The sequence below is a fragment of the Podarcis liolepis genome (assembly GCF_965112155.1).
Source record: "Podarcis liolepis genome assembly, chromosome: 1".
Taxonomy (NCBI): Eukaryota; Metazoa; Chordata; class Lepidosauria; order Squamata; family Lacertidae; genus Podarcis; species Podarcis liolepis.
In genome coordinates, this window is record NC_139554.1 from 82,322,142 (window position 1) to 82,346,230 (window position 24,089).

General features: G+C 47.3%; 1 protein-coding gene across 1 annotated transcript; it reads right to left on the reverse strand.

The window, feature by feature from the left end:
- Positions 1-246: 246 nt before the first annotated feature.
- SMTNL1 (smoothelin like 1) lies at positions 247-20,849 on the reverse strand. The gene is made up of 9 exons (XM_083510890.1): positions 20,707-20,849; positions 10,982-11,438; positions 9,571-9,706; positions 8,503-8,557; positions 7,504-7,674; positions 5,523-5,625; positions 3,641-3,792; positions 1,992-2,199; positions 247-651 (listed from the first exon to the last, which is right to left on the reverse strand). The coding sequence occupies exons 2-8, from the start codon at positions 11,375-11,377 to the stop codon at positions 2,055-2,057; spliced, it is 1,158 nt and encodes a 385-aa protein (XP_083367016.1). The 5' UTR covers positions 11,378-11,438; positions 20,707-20,849; the 3' UTR covers positions 247-651; positions 1,992-2,054.
- Positions 20,850-24,089: the final 3,240 nt, after the last annotated feature.

Here is a 24,089-nt window from a genome sequence, read left to right on the forward strand (position 1 = left end):
GTGCTTAGGACTGAAGCATCTGTCTGGGAGTAACTGAATACTGTGGGGCTTCCTTCCTAGTAAGCAGGCATTGGATGAGGTTGTGTTTTCCCTGTACGTTGCACAGCTCTAGTGTGCCTTGTGCTTAATATCTTAAAGGAGAGCTGTTCATACTATCTCCTTGGTAACCTCACCATTGATGGATGGGACTTGAACTGTAGTTTGCTTTGGGGTGGGCAGGAATCACAGACACTGCCTAGTTGCCTAGGACTTCAAACAGTTGTGCTTTAATGATGCTCAGTAAGGAGAAGTGAGTGAGGTTAAAGAGAAGCACAGCACGGGTTGGAAGAGGACTTGCCAGCATTTGCAGCCAAGAGAATACTACGTGAAATGGGCAGTGGTAATTTTCTGGAGAGACTTCCTTGTTCCACACCATGCCCGTTTATGACAGAGGCCTTTGGTTCCTTGGAGGCCAGATTGCTGAAGGTGACTAGAAGCACCTACAGGACAGAGTTAACGATCCATTTCCCCACACATCTCAAAAGCACACAGGCAGAAAGTTTGTGTATAGCAGACTTAAATGCTAGAGCAAAAGCCACTTTGGTTTGATCCAGTGCAGTGCACAAGAAATGGCAGAACAGAGACCAGGGGACATCCCATGTCGCCTTCTCTCTGAAAAGCAAAAGAAGAAAATCCTGAATCTGAGCCCACTTTAGCCTAAGGGAAGCTGTAATTTCCAGTGCAGAGGAGGAGAATCCAAAAGGGTTGGGGGGGCATCTTACCTACAAATAAGATACAGATGGACCACACCCATAATCTGCACCAAAAACCCCACTGGTTTGTTTGCCCTGGTTGGGTTGGAGGAGGAGACCAGCAGTAGGATTATGGTTAGCAATGTCCCTTGCTTCCACATGTTGCCTGCCACTATCCTGTCACCAGTGCTGCCCGGAATTGCCACTTCACACTCCTATGCTGAGCACCCACTTTCAGCTCATAACCTCCCACTTTAGCCCCTCTTCCCACTAGCCACTGCCAAACCTCCAAAAGCTTCTTGCATGCCAAAACACCTGCCACCAGCCCTCTCAGCCAAAACAGCTATCCATCATCACCCAGTCCTGCCACCTTTAATGCCCCTGTCATCCAAATATCCTTTTCTACTGACTAAATACCACCAACCAACATGACACCCTTGGCTGCAGATGTCATATGCTTTGATACCTTTCCTGCTAATGGGGTGTGGGGCTAATTTGAGACATGCAATTGGTGGGTGATCCCTTTGGCTCTACGATACACATCATTTTCAAACTCTAGAGGTGGTTCAGCAAATTGTGTAGCATGAGGTAGGGAGGCCAAAGACCTCACTGGGGAAGTCACAGGACTCGATAAGATAATTCTGTTTGGCAGCCCTGATTTAAACCATGGCTCTGTCTTTGACATCCTTCTTGAGCTTTTTATAACTTACCGCTCTGTAAGGCATGGTATTAATGTTAAAATAAGGTTGCTTCCTTCCAGAAATGTGATAATGACTGAGCCAGTGTCCTGTCCCCCATTTCTACTAGCCATTATATATATAAAAAAGGTAAAGGACCCCGGATGGTTAAGTCCAGTCAAAGGCGACTATGGGGTGCAGCACTCATCTCGCTTTCAGGCAGAGGGAGCCGACGTTAGTCCACAGACAACTTTCCTTGTCATGTGGGCAGCACGACTAAAATGCTTCTGGTGCAACAAAACACCATGACAGAAGCCAGAGCACACGGAAATGCCATTTACCTTCCTGCTGCAGTGGTACCTGTTTATCTACTTGCACTGGCATGCTTTCGAACTGCTCGGTTGGCAGGAGCTGGGACAGAGCAATGGGAGCTCACCCCGTCAAGGGGATTTGAATTGCCGACCTTCTGATCGGCAAGCCCAAGAGGCTCGGTGGTTTAGACCCCAGCACCACCCGCGTCCCCTACTGGCCATTATATTACGCTCTCACTTAGTGAAGAGGTCCTCCATGGAGCCCTTCTCACCTGTTCTGCCAAACCTTCCCTCCAGCTTCCAGTAAGCCTCAAAGGCAAGCCTGCCTTCCGTTCTCATTTCTTCTTGGTCTTCACAAGCCCTTTCTGCACCAGGCTGCGATAAAGCTCCTGGACATAGGTGTAGATGCATTTGTTGTCAGGGACACTCATGCGTACCATGTCGGCCACATCCAGAAGCTGGGGACAGTCAGCAAGCTCCCTGGGAAGAGGATGGCAAAGAGCATCCAGATTTAGCTTGGCACCTTTTTCACTTTCACAGATGCTACAGGGAATCTCTTGAACATAACTCTTAAACCAGAAAACAGTGAAGCCGCCCCATCCCTTTGACTTTGGAAAGTTGGCACGGGATCAAAGAGAACTGTGATCTAAAGCGCGGGGGTGTGTGTGTGTGCGTAACGTGCAGTGCTTTGGGTGCTGAATTCCAACTCCCAACATCCTTGGCTGTGCTGGCTGGAGCTGCTGGTACTGGGAACCCAGCAACACCTGGATGGCAGCAGGTTCCCCACTCATGAAGAAACCATTGCCCATATAATACATTACATGCTAGGGTACAGATGGCGAGACATCCCTATTAGTGCTTTTTGACTCTGGCTTTGTTTACGCCATGTTCCTCAGGCACATGTGGAAGGTGTAAAGAGACCAGAGGTTTTGGACTACAGCTCCCTATGGCTGGCATGGCATGGGAAAAGCTGTCTACTCCCAAACAAGCCTATTTGCATGCAGAGATCGCCTTCCGAGGCCCTTCTCCAGCTCACCCTGCTTACAGAGGTCAAGAGACAGGAGAAATGGCTTCCTTGGGTATAGCACCCTGTCCCGCCTGTCCCGCCCCCGTGTTGGTATTTCTTTATACCCAAGTGTTGTTGTTGCACTCTGATATTAACTTGTGCTGAAATGTACAACTATTGCTTTGTTGTTTTTTGTTGCTCAGTTGTTTGAAATGGTTTAGCTGTGCTTTGGATTGCTGTTATGCACACATAACTTTTCCTCTGCAGTTTCCAGAGACAAGTCCACTCTTTAAAGCTCCGTGTCTGAGTCTGAGTGCCCCCCTCCCCATTTTTTGCTTTGGCATTTTCCCAGTGAAAGCCAGTTCTTTAAATCTGAATCCAAGCAAACAACAATCTGTGGAAAACACAAATTGCTGCTTGTTGCGCTTCAGCTTTAAAGAGCAGGCTTTTTCAAGGACACAGAGTTTTAAAGTGTGGGCCTGTGCCTGGAAAGAGCGGGGGGGGGGGGGAGGTAAGTGTAGATAAGGTCTAAATGTTGTTACATGTACCAGGCAGAGGTCCTTCTTGGTAGTGGCACCCGCCCTGTGGAACACCCTCCCATCAGATGTCAAGGAAATAAACAACTATCTGACTTTTAGAAGACATCTGAATTCAGCCATATTTAGGGAAATTTTTAATATTTGATATTTTACCACCTTTTTATTCTGTTGGGAGCTGCTCAGAGTGGCTGGGGGAATTATTATTATTATTAATTTGAAACAGGTACAGTATAAATTTGTTTACATGTTCACTGCAGCAAACAGCAATGCACCCACAATCACCAGGATGTGGGTATGTGGAAGTGTGGCCTGGCTCTTCCACCCAGCCCAACCTGCCCTATGGTTGTGGGGTCCTGGGGTCTGGGAAGGTGCTTACTCTGCAGTGGAGAAGGCCAGAGTGAAGTTCTCTTTGCGGTTTGCTGGGTCAAGTGCAGCGTAGTCAAAAGCATCTGGGAAGAATTTGTGCATGAGAGCGCAGAAGGCCATGCCACTGCTCCAGCTGGAGGAGAAATTCTGGATGTCCACGTGCTGGGGATGAGAAAGAGAAACATAAACAGGGCCCACCTGTCTTCTCTCCTTGGGTTTACACTCAATCTCTACGCCCTGCACCCCAGCAGCTGCAAGAGGTGTTAATTACGATTAGCAGCATATCTGCAGTAGTTTGCTTATTCATCCATCCCATTTATGTCCCTCCTTACTTCCAATCGTTTCAGGGTCATGTGAATGGAGTTCTTATTTTAAAAAAATCTTTATAACAACCCCGTGATGTAGGTTAGGCACCAAATGAGCATCAAGTCTGAGTGGGAATGGAAACATCCAAACCAACATTCTAGCACTGAACCACACTGCCTCTTTCTGCTTTGAGACTCATGAATACGTATCTGTTTGCGCTGAAGATGTCTGGTATAGCTGTGGTCATGGCATTACCATGTATAATACTGAAATGGTTGGGAAAGGCAGGTTTTCACCACAGTTAAAATACAAATGTGTAGAAGGAACGACTGCTGAATCTGTAATAAACGAAATTACTTGCCTGCTTAGCAAGTGTCTAAAGTCAGGAAAAAGACTTGCACAATTGTCTACCAAAGCCCTTTTAAATCCAAACAGCAGCTCAGACTGCTTTTGCTCCTTGATAATCAGTTGTGGGAATATTGCAATTACTGCTTTGAAACAGAAGTTCAGAAGTGACCAAATGGAACTTGAAAGATGCATTACTATTTGCTTTGATATTTTTTTTTTAAAAAACCCAACAACCTGTGGGTGGAAATCCCACGAATTTGTCATTGTGGCTGGCACCTCTGTGTAGGGAGAATCTCAGGTTTGGTTTATAGGTACATTTTCTCCAACAGTTTGTTCTTGGCAAGATTGCACTGTTCTTGGGTGTGTATTAGTGTGAGAGAGAGTGAGACAAATAGTGCTACTATTTTGAGGAATTACAAAATGTATCTGAGGGTGATAAGCACAGAGTATTAACATAAACCGGAGGTTACGTTGTGCCTATTTATAACCCACCACAATCTGAAGTGTAGGGAAATGGAAGCAGTTATATAGCCCTTCTAGAACGTTCCAAGTGCTTCATTTTTCATGGACATTTTCTCAATTTCCAGTGAGGTTGCCATGTGAGTCTGTTGCAGCAAACACAAAAAAGAGTCTTTGGACATCTTTAAGGAATTTATCGGGGCAGCAATGTAGCAGTTCATAAAAGCTTATGCCATAACACATTTGTTAGTCTTTAAAAACGCCACATGACTTGGCTGGATCTGCAGTTTCTCAGCAACACTTCAGACAAGCCTCTATGGTCAGTAATTTTATGTCAAGGCATTCCAATATGCATTGCAGGGATCACCAGCCTTTTGGATCAATGGGCTCATTTCAAATTTTGAGAGTGCTGTGGGTGCTAGTCATAAAATGACTGGCATGGGGGGCATGGCTTAACACAAAATGAGAGCGACAGCCACCTTTGACAACCTGTTGGGACTGACTGTGGAGATCACACAGTATTGATCACACACTGATGCTGATGCTATCTAATAAGAACAGGGAACATTCCTCTGTACCAGGAAAAAAATACACTCATATTTCACAAGAAATCATCTTATTGTCATAGAACAGCTGATCACACACACAAGTTGCATGACCAACACCATCTTCATAAGGGAAATGAGGGTGCCTGCTGCATCCCTGGGGAACAGTGGGGTCATGAGCTGAAGGACCACTTAAGGAGGCATTGAGTTTCACAGTTTATACAGACTCATTACCTCATAGCCACGGGTCTTCGCCCGGCACCACTCCAGCAACATAGTCTTCACTGTGTTGGCACCTCCCGTCTTCTTGATATTGGGGGCAGGACCGGTTGCAGCCCTTTGGGAGGGAAGTAGGGAAATGACCAAAAGAGGGAGAAGATAATGAGTGACTAGAGCCAGAATAAAGACATGCTTCCCAGGAATCCACAGACTATAAAAATTTAACTGATTTGATTTATATTTCCCCATTCTTCTCTACTGGCCAGCCTTGGGGGCACAGATCTGCCTCTTTAGGATGAAGTCCTATACTTGAGATGAGTAACCTCAGGCTAGATGAATGAATGCAGGCCTTTGTCTGCTGCCCCCTGGCTATACCCCTCACCATCCCTGCTGCACGCCTTCCTTGAGAGCTTTTGCCTGGCTGGAATGAGCCCTTGAACTCTGATAATGCCTCTTGTTTACCTGGCTGGAGAGGGATATGCATGTACAGAACCTGTTGGCTTCTTTGCTGTTGAAATGTAGCCTACAAGAGCCCCATCCTTTGCTCAACCCACTATTCCCTCCAGCCCCATTTACCCCTGGAACGTGGCACCTGGAATGTTGTCCACACAATAATAAGGTTCCTCGTCTGCGGCCTTTTCTCTAGTTGATTGCTTAGATTCTTATCTATGCACTGATCTGCCCAAGAGAAACCTCTCTATCGAGGCCAGTTGTAGGTTTGAGGGCCACCCGGGCAACGTGTCTTTTGCTGGGTCCCCTCCTCTCTCTGTGTCCCCTGGCCAGAGGCGCCATCTTCTCAAGACGACTGAGGGGGCCCAATGCAACGTCCCGATGCCACATGACGTGCCAGGAGCCAGCAATGCAGCTGAACATCCTCTGAACATTGAGGGGGATCAGCCACCTCAAAAACAAAACAAAACAAAACATTGAGGGGCCCAAAACTGCTTTGGCCCCAGAAAAAGCAGGAACAAGAAACAAAAACTTTCTCTGACTGGCCAGAACATGGGAGGTCTTTTTAAAATATATAAATTGGAATGTATAATTGGCTTTATGATTTGTATTATGATGTGGCAAGATTTGGCATTGTATCAACTGGAGTATTATTAATGAAAAATTAATAAAAAATCACACACACACACACACACACACACACACACACGGCTTTGGCCCCTAGGAGTTGGTGTGCTTGCCTTTGGCAGGCTTAGCTGGTTGTGGTGGCAGCACTCCAAGCAGTGCTGCACGTCTAGGTCTTCTTAGAATGCCCCAGAGCAATGCTTGGATGTGGGGAAGCTGTGTGAAATGAAGAGGGTGCCTAGATCCAGCCAGTTGGTGCAGAGGCAAGGAATCAAGATCTGAGTGTGGTTCAGGACTGCATACAGCAGTGCCAGAATGCTGAGGGCCCTTGCAGTTACCTGAGAAGGACAGGTGGTGGTGCTGGCCCTGCTCTTTCTCTTTAACATGGAACAATCTATTTTGCAAACTCTTACAAAGCTATCTTTTAAAGCTGCCTTCTCTACCTTGTTCGGCTATCCATGTACCAGAATAAAGAACATGCTATAGTTCGGGCCTCTTTTTTAACTTGCTGTTAACGATTTTAAATATGTTGGCTATTGATTTTAATTATGACACTGCTTTTATTCTTGTGCTCCTCCTGGAAATGACAGGTGGTAAATGAACATTTTAAAACAGAGAGATTATAAAATAATATCTGGCTGCATACAAATGTGGTACTGTTTGATGAAAAGTGTAAAACAACTGAAGCTGGCCCCCTGTGTACCTTAACTGAGAGCAAGTTCCCTTGAACCTAGTCAACATTTGCGGGTTTAGGCTTTGTGTCTGCTCCTAAAATGCATTGCACTATCTAGGAGTTGTGGCAGAAGGAAGCATGCATGCACTACGCAGGAAGTACAAAGGCTGTGGGGCAATGAAGAAAGAGAAAGAGAAAATCAGTGAAGGATTGCAATGGAGGCACCCAGTGGTGCAGTCCCAGGCTTACCCTCCAAACTTATCCATGATGGCCTTGCGGGACTGAGCTCTGGGTGGCATACGAGGCCTTGTCATCTCTCTTCTGTCAAAAGTGGGTCTCTTCTTCTTCTCCTCCTGGGCAGCGGCTGCTCCCTCAGCAGCTGGCAGTTGCTTTTCATCCCCCTTTGGGACTGCTTCAGTGCTGAGAACCAAAAGCAAGTAAACAAACAAGCAAACCCAAGAAGGCTGAGAGGTATTGGATGAGGGCATGGCAGTAGGTAGACCTGTGATCACCTCTCAGTCCAGAACTTCTCAAAATAGGAGGAGGAGGAGGAGGAGAGGCCAAGATGGCGGCCAGGAGAAGGCCCTTCCCCTCACCACTCATGGAAAAGCATCCCCATCAGTCCTGACGAGTGCCACTCTGAGGGAAGGGGGAAATATTATAATGGTAGTGGTCCTCCATGGCAAGAGCGGGAGACTTAGGGTGCTCCAGATGTGGTTGGACCCCCATCAGCCCCAGCCAGCATGGCCAATGGTCAGGGGTGATGGAAGTCTAACATCTGAAGGTCTGCAAGTTCCCCATCATTGCTCAGTATAGTTTTTGCTGCCTTAAAATCTCAACCTGGTGCTCTTTGCAGGGCAATGTTTGAAGTCCCAGTCCCCAGGCCCAAGACACAGAGCTGTGGTGGTGGTCTTCCCCCCTCAGACCCCAAATCTCTTGCCCCTTTCCCCAACCATATATCTATCTTTGCTTTCAAGTTGTCTGAGTGCATTGCAAAATGCAGTGCTGGTGAGACCTCAGCAACCTGGCATCTTAATATGCCCAGAGGCACACTATGCATTTCATGGACATTTGTGTGCTGCCTGGAACCCGTTAAGTACCTAGCAGCACTCCTCCATGAGGCAACAGAATCTTTGTCATCACCATCATTGCTGAGCTGTGCTTTCTGTGTACGTTGCCCCGTGATAGCAAGGGGTCACACAACACAGCCCTACTAGGCCAGGGTTGCTCTCAGAGACTCTGTCTCACCTGGTGCTGTTCCCCGTGGCAGCTTCAGGGGCAGTTGGGCCTGAAGGAGTGCTTCCTAGATGGAATTACAGAAAGTTATACCTTTAAAAAAATCACACTTGTGTTGAAATGATGTGAGAAATGGCATGAGGAGAGGGGAAACAACACACAGATACCCAACACTTCTCCATCACTGTTCTCGGCATTGCTTTTGCACCCATTCCCAACTTGTGAAATGTGACTGAAGACTGTGAGGGATCCTATGCAGTCATGCAGGAAATCCCCGTATGTAGGAAGTGAAGCTACTGCTTGCTTTCAGTTATGCCTTCAGAATGATGAGGGCTAGAAACATGCTTTAAATAAAATAAAATTGAGTTTCTCAGGATTCTGTGTCTGTTGCCACATTCCATGTAAGGTACCTTTTCAATCAATAAATCAAGAGTGCCACCTAGAGCTTTAATCTCAAGTGTATTTCGTACTTCCTATTAAATGGGGAAACTTTTTTTTGGGCTCCACGGGACAGATTCTTCTCAGGATCAGCCTTGCAGGCCCAATCTGAGAACTGAGTGGGGGCCACACATTTGTCAATCCTGTGATGTCACTGTGATAATATATAATTGACAGGCAGGCAGAGGAGACCACCTGTCAAAATCCGCTCCGTGGCTTTGCAAAGTATCTTTTGATCCTTTAAAGGAGACAGAGGCTGCTTCAAACAGCACTGCTTCGAACAGGTGGATGGCAGCAGTGGAGAACTGTGACCTTGAATAAGTGGGCGTGGCAGCCGTGGCTCACCTCCCATGCCCAATTAAAAGAAGAGGGAAAGGGTTTTAATCTCTGCTCATCAGCTCATGAGAGAATATTAAATCCTGCTGCCTAGACTGTGTGATCCTGCTGGGAATAGGGCAGCACAACCTAGGCAGGATTAAACCCTGTCCTCCTGCCCATTGGCTGATTTCACTGGTTATGTCAGCCAATGGGTGGGCTTGACCTGGTGAAAACAGCCAGGCAGGTCAAGATTGGCCTATAGGCTGCAAGATTGGCCCCACCTCTGCTTTAAATTTTCAGTGTGCTGAATCATATTTTCCTTACCCGTCTCCACTTTTTTGAACTCTGTGGGGCTTTGTGGGCTCTCTTCAGGAGAACTTGGAGAGAATTCTGGCCAGAATTCTTCTTCCTCCTCTGGTTCTGGCGAGAGAGGCTCATCTGAAGTGCTGCCAGTTCGGCCCTACATGAATAAGAGAGAAGGGACAGGCCAAAACACATTTTCAGTGTGGTTATTGTAAGCTCCACTGTCTTGTGGGATAAGGAGTAAACCCTACATTAATCTGGAGTGGAGTCCAACATCTAGGGCTGGGTGATATATCAATACATCATCCCCAATTGGTTTGAAGTCTACACCATGATAATGGTCTCATAATATCTGACATAATTTCATTATATTTGACATGGCGATAAACTGTGAATCACAGTGTCTGTGCGCTATGTACAAAAATATTGTGATGTGGGGAAAACCAAGAAGCCGATCGTCACTTCTCTCATGATTCCTGTTGCCCCTGTTGTTCTGTACTATAAAATAACAGTTGTAACAATATGTTAACAGTAAGTAAAAATATATTAGTTTTAGGACCCCCCCCCCAAGCAGGAGCAGTTGCCAGGACATTACCCCATTTGCTTCTGCATAGTTCCATCCTTATTTCAGACATTGCGATATATCGGTATATTGTGATGTTTAGTCGATGATATATTACAATATTGAAAACCAGGTATCACCCAGCACCACCAACAACCAATTGTAAGCTGCCTTGGGGCCATATGCGATAAGACAGAACGAAAACCTTATAAATAAGCCAAGCCCTGTGGATAGTCTCCACGAATTGTAGGGTGAGACATTTGCCTGTCACCTTGTTTACCATTCCCAGAGCATATCTATGTTCCTTCCTGCATCCTCAGTGTTTCCCAGAAACTATTTTGAAACCTGGTGTCTTAGCTTTGCAAAGGAGCCACTTACACATGGAGACAGAAACGAGTGGCTGACACAATTGTTTGTGCATAAACTCCTCCTAAAATCAGTCTCATTCGTCTTCTGTTTTTCTTTCTGTCTCAGACGGCTGGTCCAGCCCCCTGGCAGTTGCATGGCCTGCTTTGCTTTTGTGTCCGGCCACTGCCGGGGTGGGGGACCAGCCAGAAATCCCATGGACACCACCTTGAGTTCCAATATGGGGTTAAAGGCAGCATATAAAGCTACTAGCTAACTATTGGGAGTAATGTGTTAATGGAAATGCAAAAGGTCTCATGGAACCTTGAAGACAAAGAGGTGCAATAGACCTACACAGAATTGGGGTGCTGGCTGGGGCTGATGGGAATTGTAGTCCAAAACATCTGGAGCAGTGAAGGCTGCTATAAAGGAAAGAAACTAACATATAAGCTAAAAGAGAGCAAGACAAGGCAGCCAGGGGAATGAGATGCACAAGACAGGGAGTGAAACACACTCTGTTCCCACCTCTGCGCTGGAAGTGCTGGTGTTTCTCTCCAAGGCATCAGCTTTTGCTCCTTTCTCTTCCTGCCGTTCTTCTGGTGTTCCAGAAACCTCAGCTTCTTCCTTGGGCTCTGCTCCAGATACACCCACGGCCACTCTATCCTCAGAGGCTGCCTGGTTGGTTTCTCCGGCTTCCTCTGCTTTCTCTTTGGTCTCAGATCCCAGCATCTCCTCGGCCCCCGAAGCCTTTCCTGCAGGCTCATTCTCATCCTTGCTCTCCTTCCCAGCAGCAGCCTCTGTTTTCCCAGCCTCACTCTCTCCATGAGCCTCAACCTGAGCATCTCCTGACTCGCTCTGGTGCTCCAGTCCATTGATCTGCTGGCTCTCCCCCTGCTGCTCCTTAGTGCCTTCGGCCTCCATGGTGTCAAGTTCCTCTGGCTGCTTCAGTGGAGAATGAAGCTGGCCTCTTCCAGCTCCAGTTCTGGAAATTCACAGGGCAAGGGACAAAACGTGAAAATCAGAGAGCGAAAATGTGTCATTCTTTGATACCAACTGTTGCAACTATTAGGGCAGGCAGACGGTATACATTTCACGCATATCCGGAGCACATTTAAAGTGCATGACTTCCCCCAAAGAATCCTGGGAACTGTAGTTTGTTAAAGGTGCTGGGAATGGTAGTTCTCTACAGGTCCCAGGATTCTTGGGGTGTGGGTGGGAGTCATGCACTTTAAATGTGTGTTGAATATGCTTTAAATGTATAGCAAGGATCTGCCCTTCACATTCCCCCAGATACATAGTTAACACTTGACTTCTCTTTGCTTGATAACTGGCAGTTACATGAGCGACTTCATTGAAAAGCACTGGATTTTTGAGGCATTGTGACAAATCTATCTATGGTGGCCTATTCACACATGCAAGTCATCCGTGTCTGTGGCAGTCATCATGTGATCAGCATACATTAAAGTTACCAGACATCCCCGTTTCCCAGGGACAGTCCCCGAATTTACAAATCAGTCCCCATACAAAATCCATTGAAACTGAAAAGTGTCCCTGGACGCATTGAAAAAAATCTGGTAACCTTAGCATACATGTGTGAGGTGGCCCATAGAAGAGGGGCAGCCCTCCAGTTGTTATGGGACTCCAATTCCCATCAGCCCTAGCCAGCATAGCAAATGGCTAGGAATGATGGGAGTTGTAGTCCAGCAAATACCTGGAAAGCTACGGATCCCCCCATCCCTGCTATACTACACCTTTTGGAATACAAATACTTCCTTCTCAAGTTTCACCAAGAATTCCACCAGCAGTACTGGAGGGGCGGGGGAGAGTAAAAGGGATGCCCTCTGCTGGGTGTATGTTATAAATAGTCTTTAAGAGCTATGGAAATATTAAGCTACACAGCAGGAGCCCAGCCAGGCCAGGGGTCTTGCTGTGTGTGATATAACTATGTGAGAAGGTAATTACACTCGAGGCAGTGAACATAGATTCTTGTTTCACGCATGGTGCTGCTTTAAATGTCTCTGTCGCTCAAGGAAATGGTGTGACTGCACCTTCCCCACAATGTGGTAGACAATAATTTTCAGCCAGAAGGTAATATAGAATACTTGGGTGTTTTAGAATAGCGTCTGGATAAGCTCCTTGCTTCACAGATTCCAGGGAAGGGTGCACTGCACTGATGTGAATCAACCTGTGTCTAAGTAAAGGAAGCAGCCTAGCTTATAGTTCAGGAATCCGGTGGGCTCATAAGTATGGCTTGGCGTAGATCCTGCCCAACATGTGTCCTAATCCGGCTTCTTTCTACGGAGACAGGCAGAGCTACGCAGAAGGCTAAATTAGTCACGAGAATCCCTGGCAAGCCTTGCACCAGGACTGGGCCAATACGTGTTGCTGCCCAAGGTGGAACAGCAAATGGTGAGCCCTCTCCTCAAGTCAAGGTACATAATAGTCTCAAAAGCTGGATGAGTTATTTTGAGTGGCTGGGGAAACTCAGCCAGATGGGCGGGGTATAAATAATATATTATTATTATTATTATTATTATTATTATTATTATTATTATTATTATTATTAAGCATGTGGGGCAGCAAATCCTCTGAGCACCGCTCCCAGGCAGAAAATATATTACAATAAATTAAGTAACTAAAAATGTGATGCCCGTTCATAATAACACCCCAAATCAGCTGCCTCAGGCAGCCACCTTACTCTTTAGTCAGCCCTGCAAAACAGCAGCCACCTATCTGAAACAGAACTTCATAGATCCTTTAAGGCGAGGAGGCAGGGGTAAGCCCCTACCCACTCCTTCCTTGTCACTTAGTAAATCATCTTTAAATAAAACCTGCTGACAAACACCAGGAGCAGCCAGTGATTCAGGGATGTAACGTGCAAGAGGCAATTATAGGGAGAAGGGGCAGGTGAGCTGCGCTGTCACCTGCTAAAAATAACCCTCTGACATTTTCAGATACAGTCAAGAGGTCAGGATGCCCAGAACATCTGAGCAAAGAGCGGCTCAGTCTTCCGAAGGCAATGATCCTACATGTTCTTACCCAGGAATAAGTCCCATTGAACTCTGTGGGACTTGGGATTATGTATTTATTTATTACATTCATATCCCATCTCTCCTCCAGGAAGCTCAAGGTGGTCCATATACCCCTCCCCATTTTATCCTCACAACAACCCTGTGAGGTAGGCAAGGCTGAGACTGAACGAGTGGCTGGCCCAAGGTCACCCAGGGAGCTTCACAGCCGAGTGGGGATTTGAACCCTGGCCTCCAAGGTCCTAATCCAACACCATGATACCACTAAGCACTATCCGTTTGTAGGATTGCACTGAAAATGAATGGGCTCTTTCAGTTAAGGAGGCCACACATTCTTATCACTCTTCTGTAGCTCTTGTGCCATCTTACAGTGCTGTTAAGGAACCATGTTTGGGGTTTGTGTTTATAGGGGAGGGGAGGGGGTTTGATTGAAGTAATGGATGTTAAGAGGGAGCAGGGAGTTGAAGGGAGCACTAAATGGCAGTTGGGGTATGGGTGGGAATATTGACATTGTGTGTGTGAGAGAGAGAGAGGGAGAGAGAGAGAGGGAGAGGGAGAGGGAGAGGGAGAGGGAGAGTATGGATGGAATTAGCTGGCTGGGAATGCATTTAGATTGCTGGGTTGAATCACATTCACCCCAGACTTCAGTTTACTGACAATTTGTTTTCATCACTCCTCAAATAAACACTCTTGTCATTAACGCTGCTTCGTTGTCAGTGCAGCCCACACTTAAAGGGTTTGAACACCGACCCCAGTTCTTAACACTTCTGCTGTGCTGTTAGCACAGTAAGGACTGTCAGAGTCCTATGCAGAGAGAGGCTCTAGGAAGCATTCTGACACCTTCAACGAAGGAAGCTCTTATACAGGAAACGAGGACTAGAGCGGAAAGGCAGCTCTGCTGCCAGCTAAGACTGTGCAATTTATCCAATAAAGATGTATTGGCAGCTGCAGTATCAAGACCTCTGAACAGTTATGCAGAAGCAATCGCCTGCACCCCTCCAGTCCTTCCTGGTCAGCCCTTGCTGTGATCTCATGTCCCTACAAATGTCCCTCAGGCTTATCCTCACCCACTGGTTGCTATTCCATTCTTGGATTTCCTACAGGCACCTATACAACTCATTGGCACCCTAAATTCTCACACTATGGCAGCTTAGGAAGCTGCCTCATTCTGAATCAGACCATTGGCCAACCTAGCTTAGTGTTGTTGACACTGACTGTAAGTGACTCTGGGATTTCAGACTGGGATCTGCCAGTCCTGCCCAGTGATGCCAGGGATTGAACCTGGGACCTTGTGCAGGATCCCAGCAAAGCACCTAAGGGGATGGAACAACCAGTGGCGTAGCGTGGGTTGTCAGCACCCGGGGCAAGGCAAGTAATTTGCGCCCCCTAACCCGTGGATTTGCGCCCCCTAACCCTAACCCCCAGATGTTGCGCCCGGTGCGGCCGGCCCCCCCTGCACCCCCCACGCTACGCCACTGGGAACAACTCATCTATGAAGAAAGATGACAACATTTGGGGCTTTTGTGTTTACAGAAAAGGCGAGTAACATGCTAGAGGTGTGCAAAATTATGCACAGTGCAAGAAAGTGGACAGAGAAATGTTTTTCTCTCTCATAACACTAGCACCTGGATGTTGTGAGATTCAGGATAGACAAAGAAAGTACATCTTCCCACAGTTCATTGTTAAAACTATGGGCATCACACAATAGACAGTGATGGCCACTTTCTATCCTTGCTTTGTCTGAAATTGTTTGGTGTTCTTCGGACATGGAAATCTGCTGAACTAGACTGACTGCGAATACTATACAAGCATTCTTTTCCCCTCAGGGGTGCTCAGTGGTGGCATGACTGAGTGATGGGAGCAACTTTGGGTTCACTGAAGAAAGGAACCCTTCAAACCAGTATGGCTGACCAGTCACAATGCATACAAAGGTTTTCCTAGAATTGAAGGAAATAGGATTGTTAGCTGTTGTTTGAGCTAATGAATAATGGGGTGAGCTCAGGAATTATGGGGCTCTGCATCAATTTTGCTTTGAATTTTGCCTCAGCTGTTTTCCCAATCTGTAAAGCTGAAAAGAAACCGGTCTTCACAGAGACCCTCCTAAAACTCCTTCCATCAAATTAAACTGCTCATTAGGAATAAAGGAAGATCCCTTACATCAGTCAAACCAATGGTCTTCCAAGGTTTTAGACCAGGTCCTTTCCAGCTCTTCCTGGAGTCGAGTGACTAGATGAAAAAGAAGCCAGGGGAATAGTAGTGTGAAAGAGGAAATTTCTGTAACTATACCTGCTGAATGACCTCTTTTTGGCCTGGGCAGCCTAACCAGGAGATTCTGGGAGTTTTCGCACATAATACATTTGACCTACCACTGAGTGACAGGCCTTCCCCAATTCACAGACTGGATGCTCAGGAAGCAAGGGAGCAAAGTTTGACGTGGCCTTTGGCCATTGGCCATATATACAAAAGGAAGCCTCTTTGGTTTGCCTCATTCACGGTCTGCCTCCGCAATCAGAGGCAGCATCCTTCTGGGTACCAGTGGCTGGAAACCACAGGGAAACCACAGGACAGTGATGTTATGCTCATATCCTGCTTGCAGGCTCCCCACAGGCATCTGGTTGGCCACTGTGAGGACAGGATGCTGGACTAGTTGGGCCATGGGCCTGATCCACTAGGACTCTTCTTATATACATAAGCTTTGGCATCTCTGCTCATCTTTCCCCTGAGAATATAGGTGCACAAAGGTGGTGGGTGACTGTACGTCTTCCAAGATTTTGAAATGGATTATTGGAGGCATAAGAAAACTAGTCGGCTTGTTGAGATTTATTCAAGCTCAGCTCCTTGTACTACCAGATAGTTAGAGGCAGGTCATGAAGGCTGAATTATACGCACTTTCCTGAGAGTAAGCCCCAATGAATACAGTGGGAGGGTGTTTCCAGACAGGGTTTATTGTGGGATCACTGTTCTTCATGCATGCAGGGTCTTAGCAGCCAATTTGTTGCCATTAAAGTGCCAGCCTATATCTCCCATTTCATCTGAAGTTACCTCTCCCAGGGAAAAGCTGGTAAATAAATAAATAAATAAATAAATAACAACCCGAAACCCCAGCTCTGTTGCCAATATCCCATTTGCAATATCTCAGTGTCTCGTTTGCAAATTAAGCCTCTGTCTGGAAGCAGGCTGTCTCCAAGTACCTTACTTCCCAATACATACAAATAATGATAATGGAATTTTCTTGGCTTGCCAGCATATGTGCATTTGGAATCAAATAATGGTTTAGGGCACTGTGGCCAATATGTTTAAACCAGAGCCACTCACCAAAAACCCTCTCCTGAGAGCCAGCTCCCACCAGCCTCAGCCAACACTGCCAATGGTCAAGGATGATGGGAGTTGAGGGGAGGGGGCAACATAGGCGCCGACTCCATGGGGCCTGAGGGGGCTCGAGCCCCCTCAAAAATTTTATTGGGGGGGCTCAGCCCCCCCAATAATTTAAAAAATTATCGCGCGCCTTGGCTCCCGCGGCCGGCGAGGGGAGCCCGGGCCGCGCGCGGCTGCTGGGGGCGCCGCCTCTCCTGGGGGCGCCACCTCCCCGGGCGGGAATGCTGCGGGTGCGCGAGGGAGGAGGGCGGCCCCCGGGGGCTGGGAGAGCCGGGCTGCCGTGGCCGAGAGGGCTGCTCTGCCGGGCGCCGGCTCCCTTGCCTCGTCGCGCGCCTTGGCTCCCGCGGCCGGCGAGGGGAGCCCGGGCCGCGCACGGCTGCTGCTGCCGCCGCCGTTTGTGGTCATGGCGGAGCTGCCGCCTAGGGAGGAGGGGAGAGGGGGCTGGCGGGGGGGCAGGCGGTGAAGGGGGCTTGGCTGCCCCTTGCAGGCTCAGGTGTGTACATCTCTCTCTCTCTCTCTCTCTCTCTCTCTCTCTCTCTCTCTCTCTCTCCCAAAGGTCATCCAGTCCAACCCCCGGCAATTCAGGACTCACAGCTAAAGCATCCCTGGCAGATGCCCCCCCCAACCTCTCCCTAAAAGCCCCTTCCCCTGTCTGACTGCTCTCACCACCAGAAAGGCCTTCCTAATGTTTTGTGGGAATCTCCTTTCTTGTTTCCTTATATTTTATTGAGAGTATTACAAGGAGTTAAATTGGCGGGAGGGGGAGGGGGAATAAAAAGGTTACATGCATTAAAAATAAATAGAAGCAGAGGAAAAGAGCAATAACAAAATAACAATGGAATATAATTAAGCCTACAGAGCTATATATGCAAATGGATCTACTTATTCTTTCCCTTGAAGATACATTGATTCGTTTGTTACTGTGGTTTCGATCAATACTTTCCAAAGATCTTTACATTTGTCCATGCATGATCTTTGTCTTAAAGCTCATGGGTTCCAGGAGTTGTCATAGGAGGTTATATTTTTGTCCTTCCAACTGTTATGGAAATTACAGGGGGGGCACATCTTTAAAGTTGTTAAATGTTGCAAATATTATGCCTGAATGTACCCTTTCAACTTGACAGGTCAGGGAAGTTACCTAGATAAAATCCTGTAACACAATGTATCAGCCTTAATCATTTTGCAGATGTTAAGGGGGGGCAGAGCCTGCAGCCACCATCCCTTTCCGGTGGGGAGGGGGCAGAGGAAAGACAGGAAGCTTTCCCTGCAGAGTTAGACCCCTTGGCTGCGTGGCCCTCGGGTCCCTTCAAACTCCTGGGCGTTTTGCTGGTGGGGGGCTGCATGGGGGCCTGGGCGATGTCAGAAGAGGAAGCTTGCAGGCCTGGTTGTCTGTTGGGGGCAGCAGGAAGAGGCGGAGGGCAGGCTGTGCAGCCCCTGCCTGGCTTTCCTGTGGGACCAAGGAAGCGGCTGGGGGGGGCAGCCTCTGGGGTCTGGGTGCTGCTGCCTGTCTCCTGCCATGGACTTGGCGGGGGGGGCTGTGCTATTGGGCTGGCAGAGACTTAATGGGGGGCTGCCTCTCCCAGCCAAAGCTGACCCACAAAATTGCAACCCAGTGTGTGTGTTTGTGTGTGGGGGGAACCAGCCTGCACAGGGTAAGCCCCGATGGGGCTCCTGGGCTCCTTCTGATGCATGAAAATTGGAGGTTGTCCTTTACAGCTCAGCTCCCCAAGGGGCTCAAAGCCTCCCAAGTCCATTATCAGTCGGAGACGAATGAGTGGAAGCTGGAAGAAAGGGGGAATCTTTATTTTTCTGTTGAAACAGAGCCCTCCTTCCCACTGACATTTGCAAGGAGGGGAGGACCCCAAACAAAGGTGTGCAGCAGCTTTGAAAGACTTTTCCGGCTCAACATCAGGAAGAGCTTTCTGACAATAAGAGCTGTTCAGACGGTCTCTGCTCCCTGGGAGAGGCTAGGTGGCCATCTGTCAGGGATGCTTGAGCTAAGATTCCTGCATTGCAGGGGGCTGGACTAGATGACCTTGGGGTCCCTTCTGTCTCTATGATTCTATGATTAGCATAATACAAGCATCTCAGGAAGAGGCATCTACCAACAGAAATCCAAGAGTGTGGCTTCTCTCCTGTCTGTCAAGGGACCTGCAGATGCTGATTGCCTTACTTGGCCAGTTCCTTAGGACTGGTACATACAGTCATACCTTGGGTTACAGATGCTTCAGCTTAAGCATTTTCAGGTTATGGATGCACTGAAAGCCAGAAGTACCGGAATGGGTTACTTCCAGGTTTCGGCACTTGTGCATGCGCAGAAGCGCTAAATCACAACCTGTGTGTGCGCAGACGCAGCAATGTGAGTTGCGAACACTGCGGGTTGCGAACGTGCCTCCCACATGGATCACGTTCGCAACCCGAGTGTCCAGTGTACCTTGGTTCTCGAACAGAATGCGTTCCGGGAGTCCATTCGACTCCCGGAACCATTTGAAAACCAGAGTGCGGCTTCTGCCAGAGGAGCCCCCTGCAGCCAATCGGAAGCCGCACCAGATGTTCGCCCTCCAAAAATCATTTGAAAACCAGAACACTCACTTCCAGGTTTCGATTGTTCAGAAGCTGATTTGTTTGGGAGCCAAGGTGCTCGGCTTCTCAGGTACAACCGAACCTGAGTCCTTGGGGGCGCTGCCTCCCCGGGCGGGAACGCTGCGGGTGCGCGAGGGAGGAGGGCGGCCCCCGGGGGCTGGGAGAGCCAGGCTGCCGTGGCCGAGAGGGCTGCTCTGCCGGGCGCCGCTGACATTGGAACTTAGAAAACTTCCCGGGGTAGGACCCCGGTATGGGCCCCCCCAATATTTTTTATAAGTCGGCGCCCCTGGGGGGCAACAATGACTGGCAGGCCCCATATTGGCTACCCCTGCTTGAACGCCACTGTGAAACAGTCAGAAATTCAGCAGGTACAGTATTGCACATTACTGCATCTTTCCACCAGAAACCACTTTCAACTGTGACAGGCAAAAATTCAGAAGGTGAAGAAACAGAACCATAAAATATGAGACAACTCTAATATTCATTTTAGGGAAACCTACCCAGTCTTTCATTGACTCCCAATTTAAGACAAAGCACTGAAGACAACAGGGTTTAAAAGAGCACCATAAAAGCAATCTGCAGAAGTGTCGTAATGTTCAGATTGTGGGACTGTGAACTGGGAGACCAGGGTTCAATCTCCACTCAGCCAGTCACCATCTCTTAACCTAACCTGCCTCACAGAGTTGTTGTGAGGGTGAAATGGGGTGTGGGGAGTACCATGTACACCACCTTGAGCTCCTTGGAAGAAGCAGGTGGTGTAGACGTTAAATAAATAAAGAGGTAGAGGTAAAAATAGGTTATATTAAAAAGCCTACGGACGTAGAAAGGTCTTTGGCAACCAAATAGCATCAGCATAGACACCAGGTAAGCCTCTTTTGGGGAGTCACTGCTGAAAAGGCCCCTTCCCTTCCACGCCTGAAGAAGGGCCCATATTGCAGAGATGCTAAGTAGCCCCACATAGCCTCATCTGTAGCCCTACTTTGCCTCACTTTTTGTGGCTGTTTCTGCTCCTTGGGCCCTGAATGAACAGGAGAGCAAAGCACAGGGTGGACTTTCCTTCCACTCTATCATTCTCTCTTGAGTGTCCAGGAGCTGTACTTGGGACCTGACTATGGCTCCAGAGCCACCATTTGGCCATCCCGGCATGTTTGCAGAATGAACACTTATCTAGACACGTGCACACAAACAGTTCTTTTTGAGTACTGAACCCCTACAGTGGGCTGCTGGGAAAAGAGGGGGCTTTGGAAATGAGGTTGCACCTACCAAGCGGCTGGTCTTCTGCTCAGTCTCTCCCTTGCTCTCTCCTTCTCCTGCTTCCTCCTCTCAGCCTCTCTTCCCCCCTCCACTGTGCATGCTGTGCCTTTTCTCATTGTTTACTACTCTGTTGATACACCCACCCTCCCTACTGTGATGGGTAACTGGACGCTCCTATTTTTATCAGGAAGCCAACAGGTGCCTCTTTCAATCACAGCTCCCACTTCTCAGAAGGGGCAGATGGAGCCAGGGCAAGGTGAAGAGAAATCAGTTCTCCCAGCAGCCTCTGAGCAACTCCGGTCTTGGTGAAGAGAACCACAGGAAACATTTTTCTCCCCTATAGGGGAGAGTGCTGTCTAGCAAAATGTCCGCTAGAGACCCGATGCCTTGAGGCATTGCCTTCGTGGAGGTACATTGGGAACGAGATGTATTTCATTGGTGGCAAAAGTCCTGGAGCTCTTAGCAACAGGGCTACTCTTTATGAAGCATGAGGCATTTAGATGAAAGGCGGAAGAGAGGGATTCAGAGACCACTCAGATGAAAAGAAATGGAGCCAGCAGAAAAGAAGGAAGCAATACTTTGAAGAGAGCACACATGAAACAAATGAGAATCAGGAAGACCAACATTTTTAATAAGGAATGGGGGAAATTTATAACTTATCTTAAAGACAATTGTAAACAGTTAAAATCATTAGTAGGATTGGAATATCACTTGTAGTTTAATGGTGAATTTTGGATACAATGGAGTGATAAAAGATTTTGATTATTATAAAAGATGCAGGAACAAATGATTGACAGTAGGAAGTCCAAGAGATTCCTTGGAATCTTGTTTTTATGTTGTATGTTGGATATGTGACTGTAAAATTTTAATCTGAAAAACCAAATAAATAAATTTCTAATTTTCTTATTCCTTAAAAAAAAAAGTTGCAATGCACTGGCTGAAATTAGAATTGAAAATTGTACCATGCTGTCGAAACCTAAATAAATAAGAACAGAAATCTAGGTTCTGTTTTCATATCTGGGCCTCATTTTCCCACTCTCTGACACTTTATTATATTGTTCCCACAGCAAGGCCCTAGGACTGTCTCTGTCCTGGGAAGGTGAGGAAATTCTACAGGAGCAGAATATTTGGAGGCAAGCTGAGATATAGCAGCTTCATAAAGGCACATTTCCATCTGGGCCAAGGTGTTCATCCTTGAGATGGGGTGAGACTTGTATAGGTCCTAAACTGGCTGGGCACAAGACAACAGTATTTTGCTGTGATATGAGAGCAAAGCTCTCATATGTCTGTGTAGCATGTGGTATGTTGGAAGCACCCACTCTTCTAAGAAGTAAGGGCAAGCAAGCCTTGTGGTCTGAACCTACCCCCCTCCCCAAGCTGGTCAGAAATGCCACTGAATTCAACAGAATTTAATGACTGGCAAATTTATTTAGGGTTGCAACCTTATTTCCATAAAGGGACAGATTATATAGCTAGTACTTAACCATATAGAAAATTTACTAATAGCCTAGGGGCAAGACCCCAAAGCATGTTAATATTCTGACCTGAGCAGTGCCTAGGAACAGAATCCCAGTCTGTGTCAGTCCAGCTTCCTCTGGGAAAGATCTTCCTCAATGACAGAGACCTAAATAATGTTTCGCTGGCAACACAAGCTACACAAATATTGTCACTGTCCTTTTTTGCATCTTTCACAGCCTGACAGAGCATGTTTCCTATAAACATTGCTATGGGAACTAAACTGCGATAGTTCTTGGTTGGGAGAAACCCATGGTTCAAACGCCTTGTTTGCCAAGGACTTTATCCTTTCGAAGCCTGTTTTAAAATGTCTTCCTAGGGTGACAGTGAAAACCTGGTGAAAACTATGGGATTAACCTCTTCATCACAAAACCCACTCAATCCACTCAAGTAAACACTCTTCCCAACACGTCTTTTCATTTCTGAAGCAGCTCTGACCTCTTGTGGCCAAATAGAGACTGAATGGGTCCCTTAACCAGGGTTGCAACAGGAGCAGGAAGGGGTGTGTGTATAGTGAGAAGGAATAATTGGACCAGGCTTCAAAGAGCAGACCGTCCTACATTTAAATATCACATGGCCCGTTGTAACCTGCAATAGGACTGGCAGATTTGGTAGTGTATTATGAAGCTTTTCGTTTTATCCTGGTTCACAAACTGTGTTTGTGAGTGTATGATATGTCTGGGAAATCTGTCAGGGCAGAAGAAGACTCACTTGTGACCAGTGCTGTATATCGAATAGCTAATAAAGGCACAGGAGAATCGTACAAGACAGATGGTGGACACACAGAGGTGGTCCTGACCATCTTCCCTCCAATCATGTTCTTTTCACTGGTCTTTCTGATGCCTTGAGGCTTCCCACTGCTCATTTATCCAAGTTACTACCCTAGTAGTAAAATGACCCAGTGGTTAGAAGAGTTGTTCATGTTCTGTCTGACTGATTTGCTGTGTGATCTATGTTAGGCCTCCTCCCGAGAGCCAGTGTGGTGTAGTGGTTAAGAGCAGTAGTCACGTAATCTGGGAAACCGGGTTCGTGTCTCCGCTCCTCCACATGCAGCTGCTGGGTGACCTTGGGCCAGTCACACTTCTCTGAAGTCTCTCAGCCCCACTCACCTCACAGAGTGTTTGTTGTGGGGGGAGGAAGGGAAAGGAGAATGTTAGCCGCTTTGAGACTCCTGAAGGGGAGTGAAAGGCGGGATATCAAATCCAAACTCTTCTTCTTCTTCTTCTCCTCCCTTTTCCACCATGCCTGTTTGTTTTCCTAAGTACTGTAAATGGAGAGTAACCAACGTGATCGAGAAGGAGCGTCCCATCAAGGCAGGAGACATTGTTGGCTCATGGCAGAAGTTGCTTTATTCACTGCTTGCATAATACACAAGGGTGGGTTCAAATTTGTTTCCAAACATAAAAAGAAGCAAACTGCTGCATGGTTAAATATAACCATGTAGCAAAAAGTTGACTCCTACCAAATTGTTGAAAAATGCCTCAAGAAACATCACCGCTTGCACGGCCCCCAAGCAGACAAGATTCCAAGGAGCCGGAAAGAAAACCGAGCCAATTTGTGACTTGGGTGTCAAAATTCAGCCTTGATGAAAATAGCTCTAGTGACACACTTCATACAATTCACCTAAAAGCTTGGCAGCTGTCGGCGCTCAAATCTCACTGCAAGCCATGAATGGAAATAAATGACTGCAATTTGCCCAATCTAGATTTCCCAGCTCACTGGAGCAGGCTTCCATGTTACAACTGTGTCATCTGAAAATGGCCAGAAATCATTTGAAAGCAAGTGTGAATTCAACCCACAAATGCAAAGTATGTCATCAGAGTTCCACACCACTTTCACTATTAATGGCTGTTGTGTTTAAGTCAGTTAAGCCAATG

Bases quoted from the DNA above. Each gene is read 5' to 3' on its own strand.
- SMTNL1 (XM_083510890.1), bottom strand. From the start codon at position 11,377: ATGGAGGCCGAAGGCACTAAGGAGCAGCAGGGGGAGAGCCAGCAGATC. The intron at 7,675-8,502 runs GTGAGACAGAGT...TTTGGTTCTCAG, and splicing joins GCCACGGGGAACAGCACCAG to CACTGAAGCAGTCCCAAAGG. The intron at 2,200-3,640 runs GTAAGCACCTTC...TCCTCTTCCCAG, and splicing joins CTGGCCTTCTCCACTGCAGA to GGAGCTTGCTGACTGTCCCC.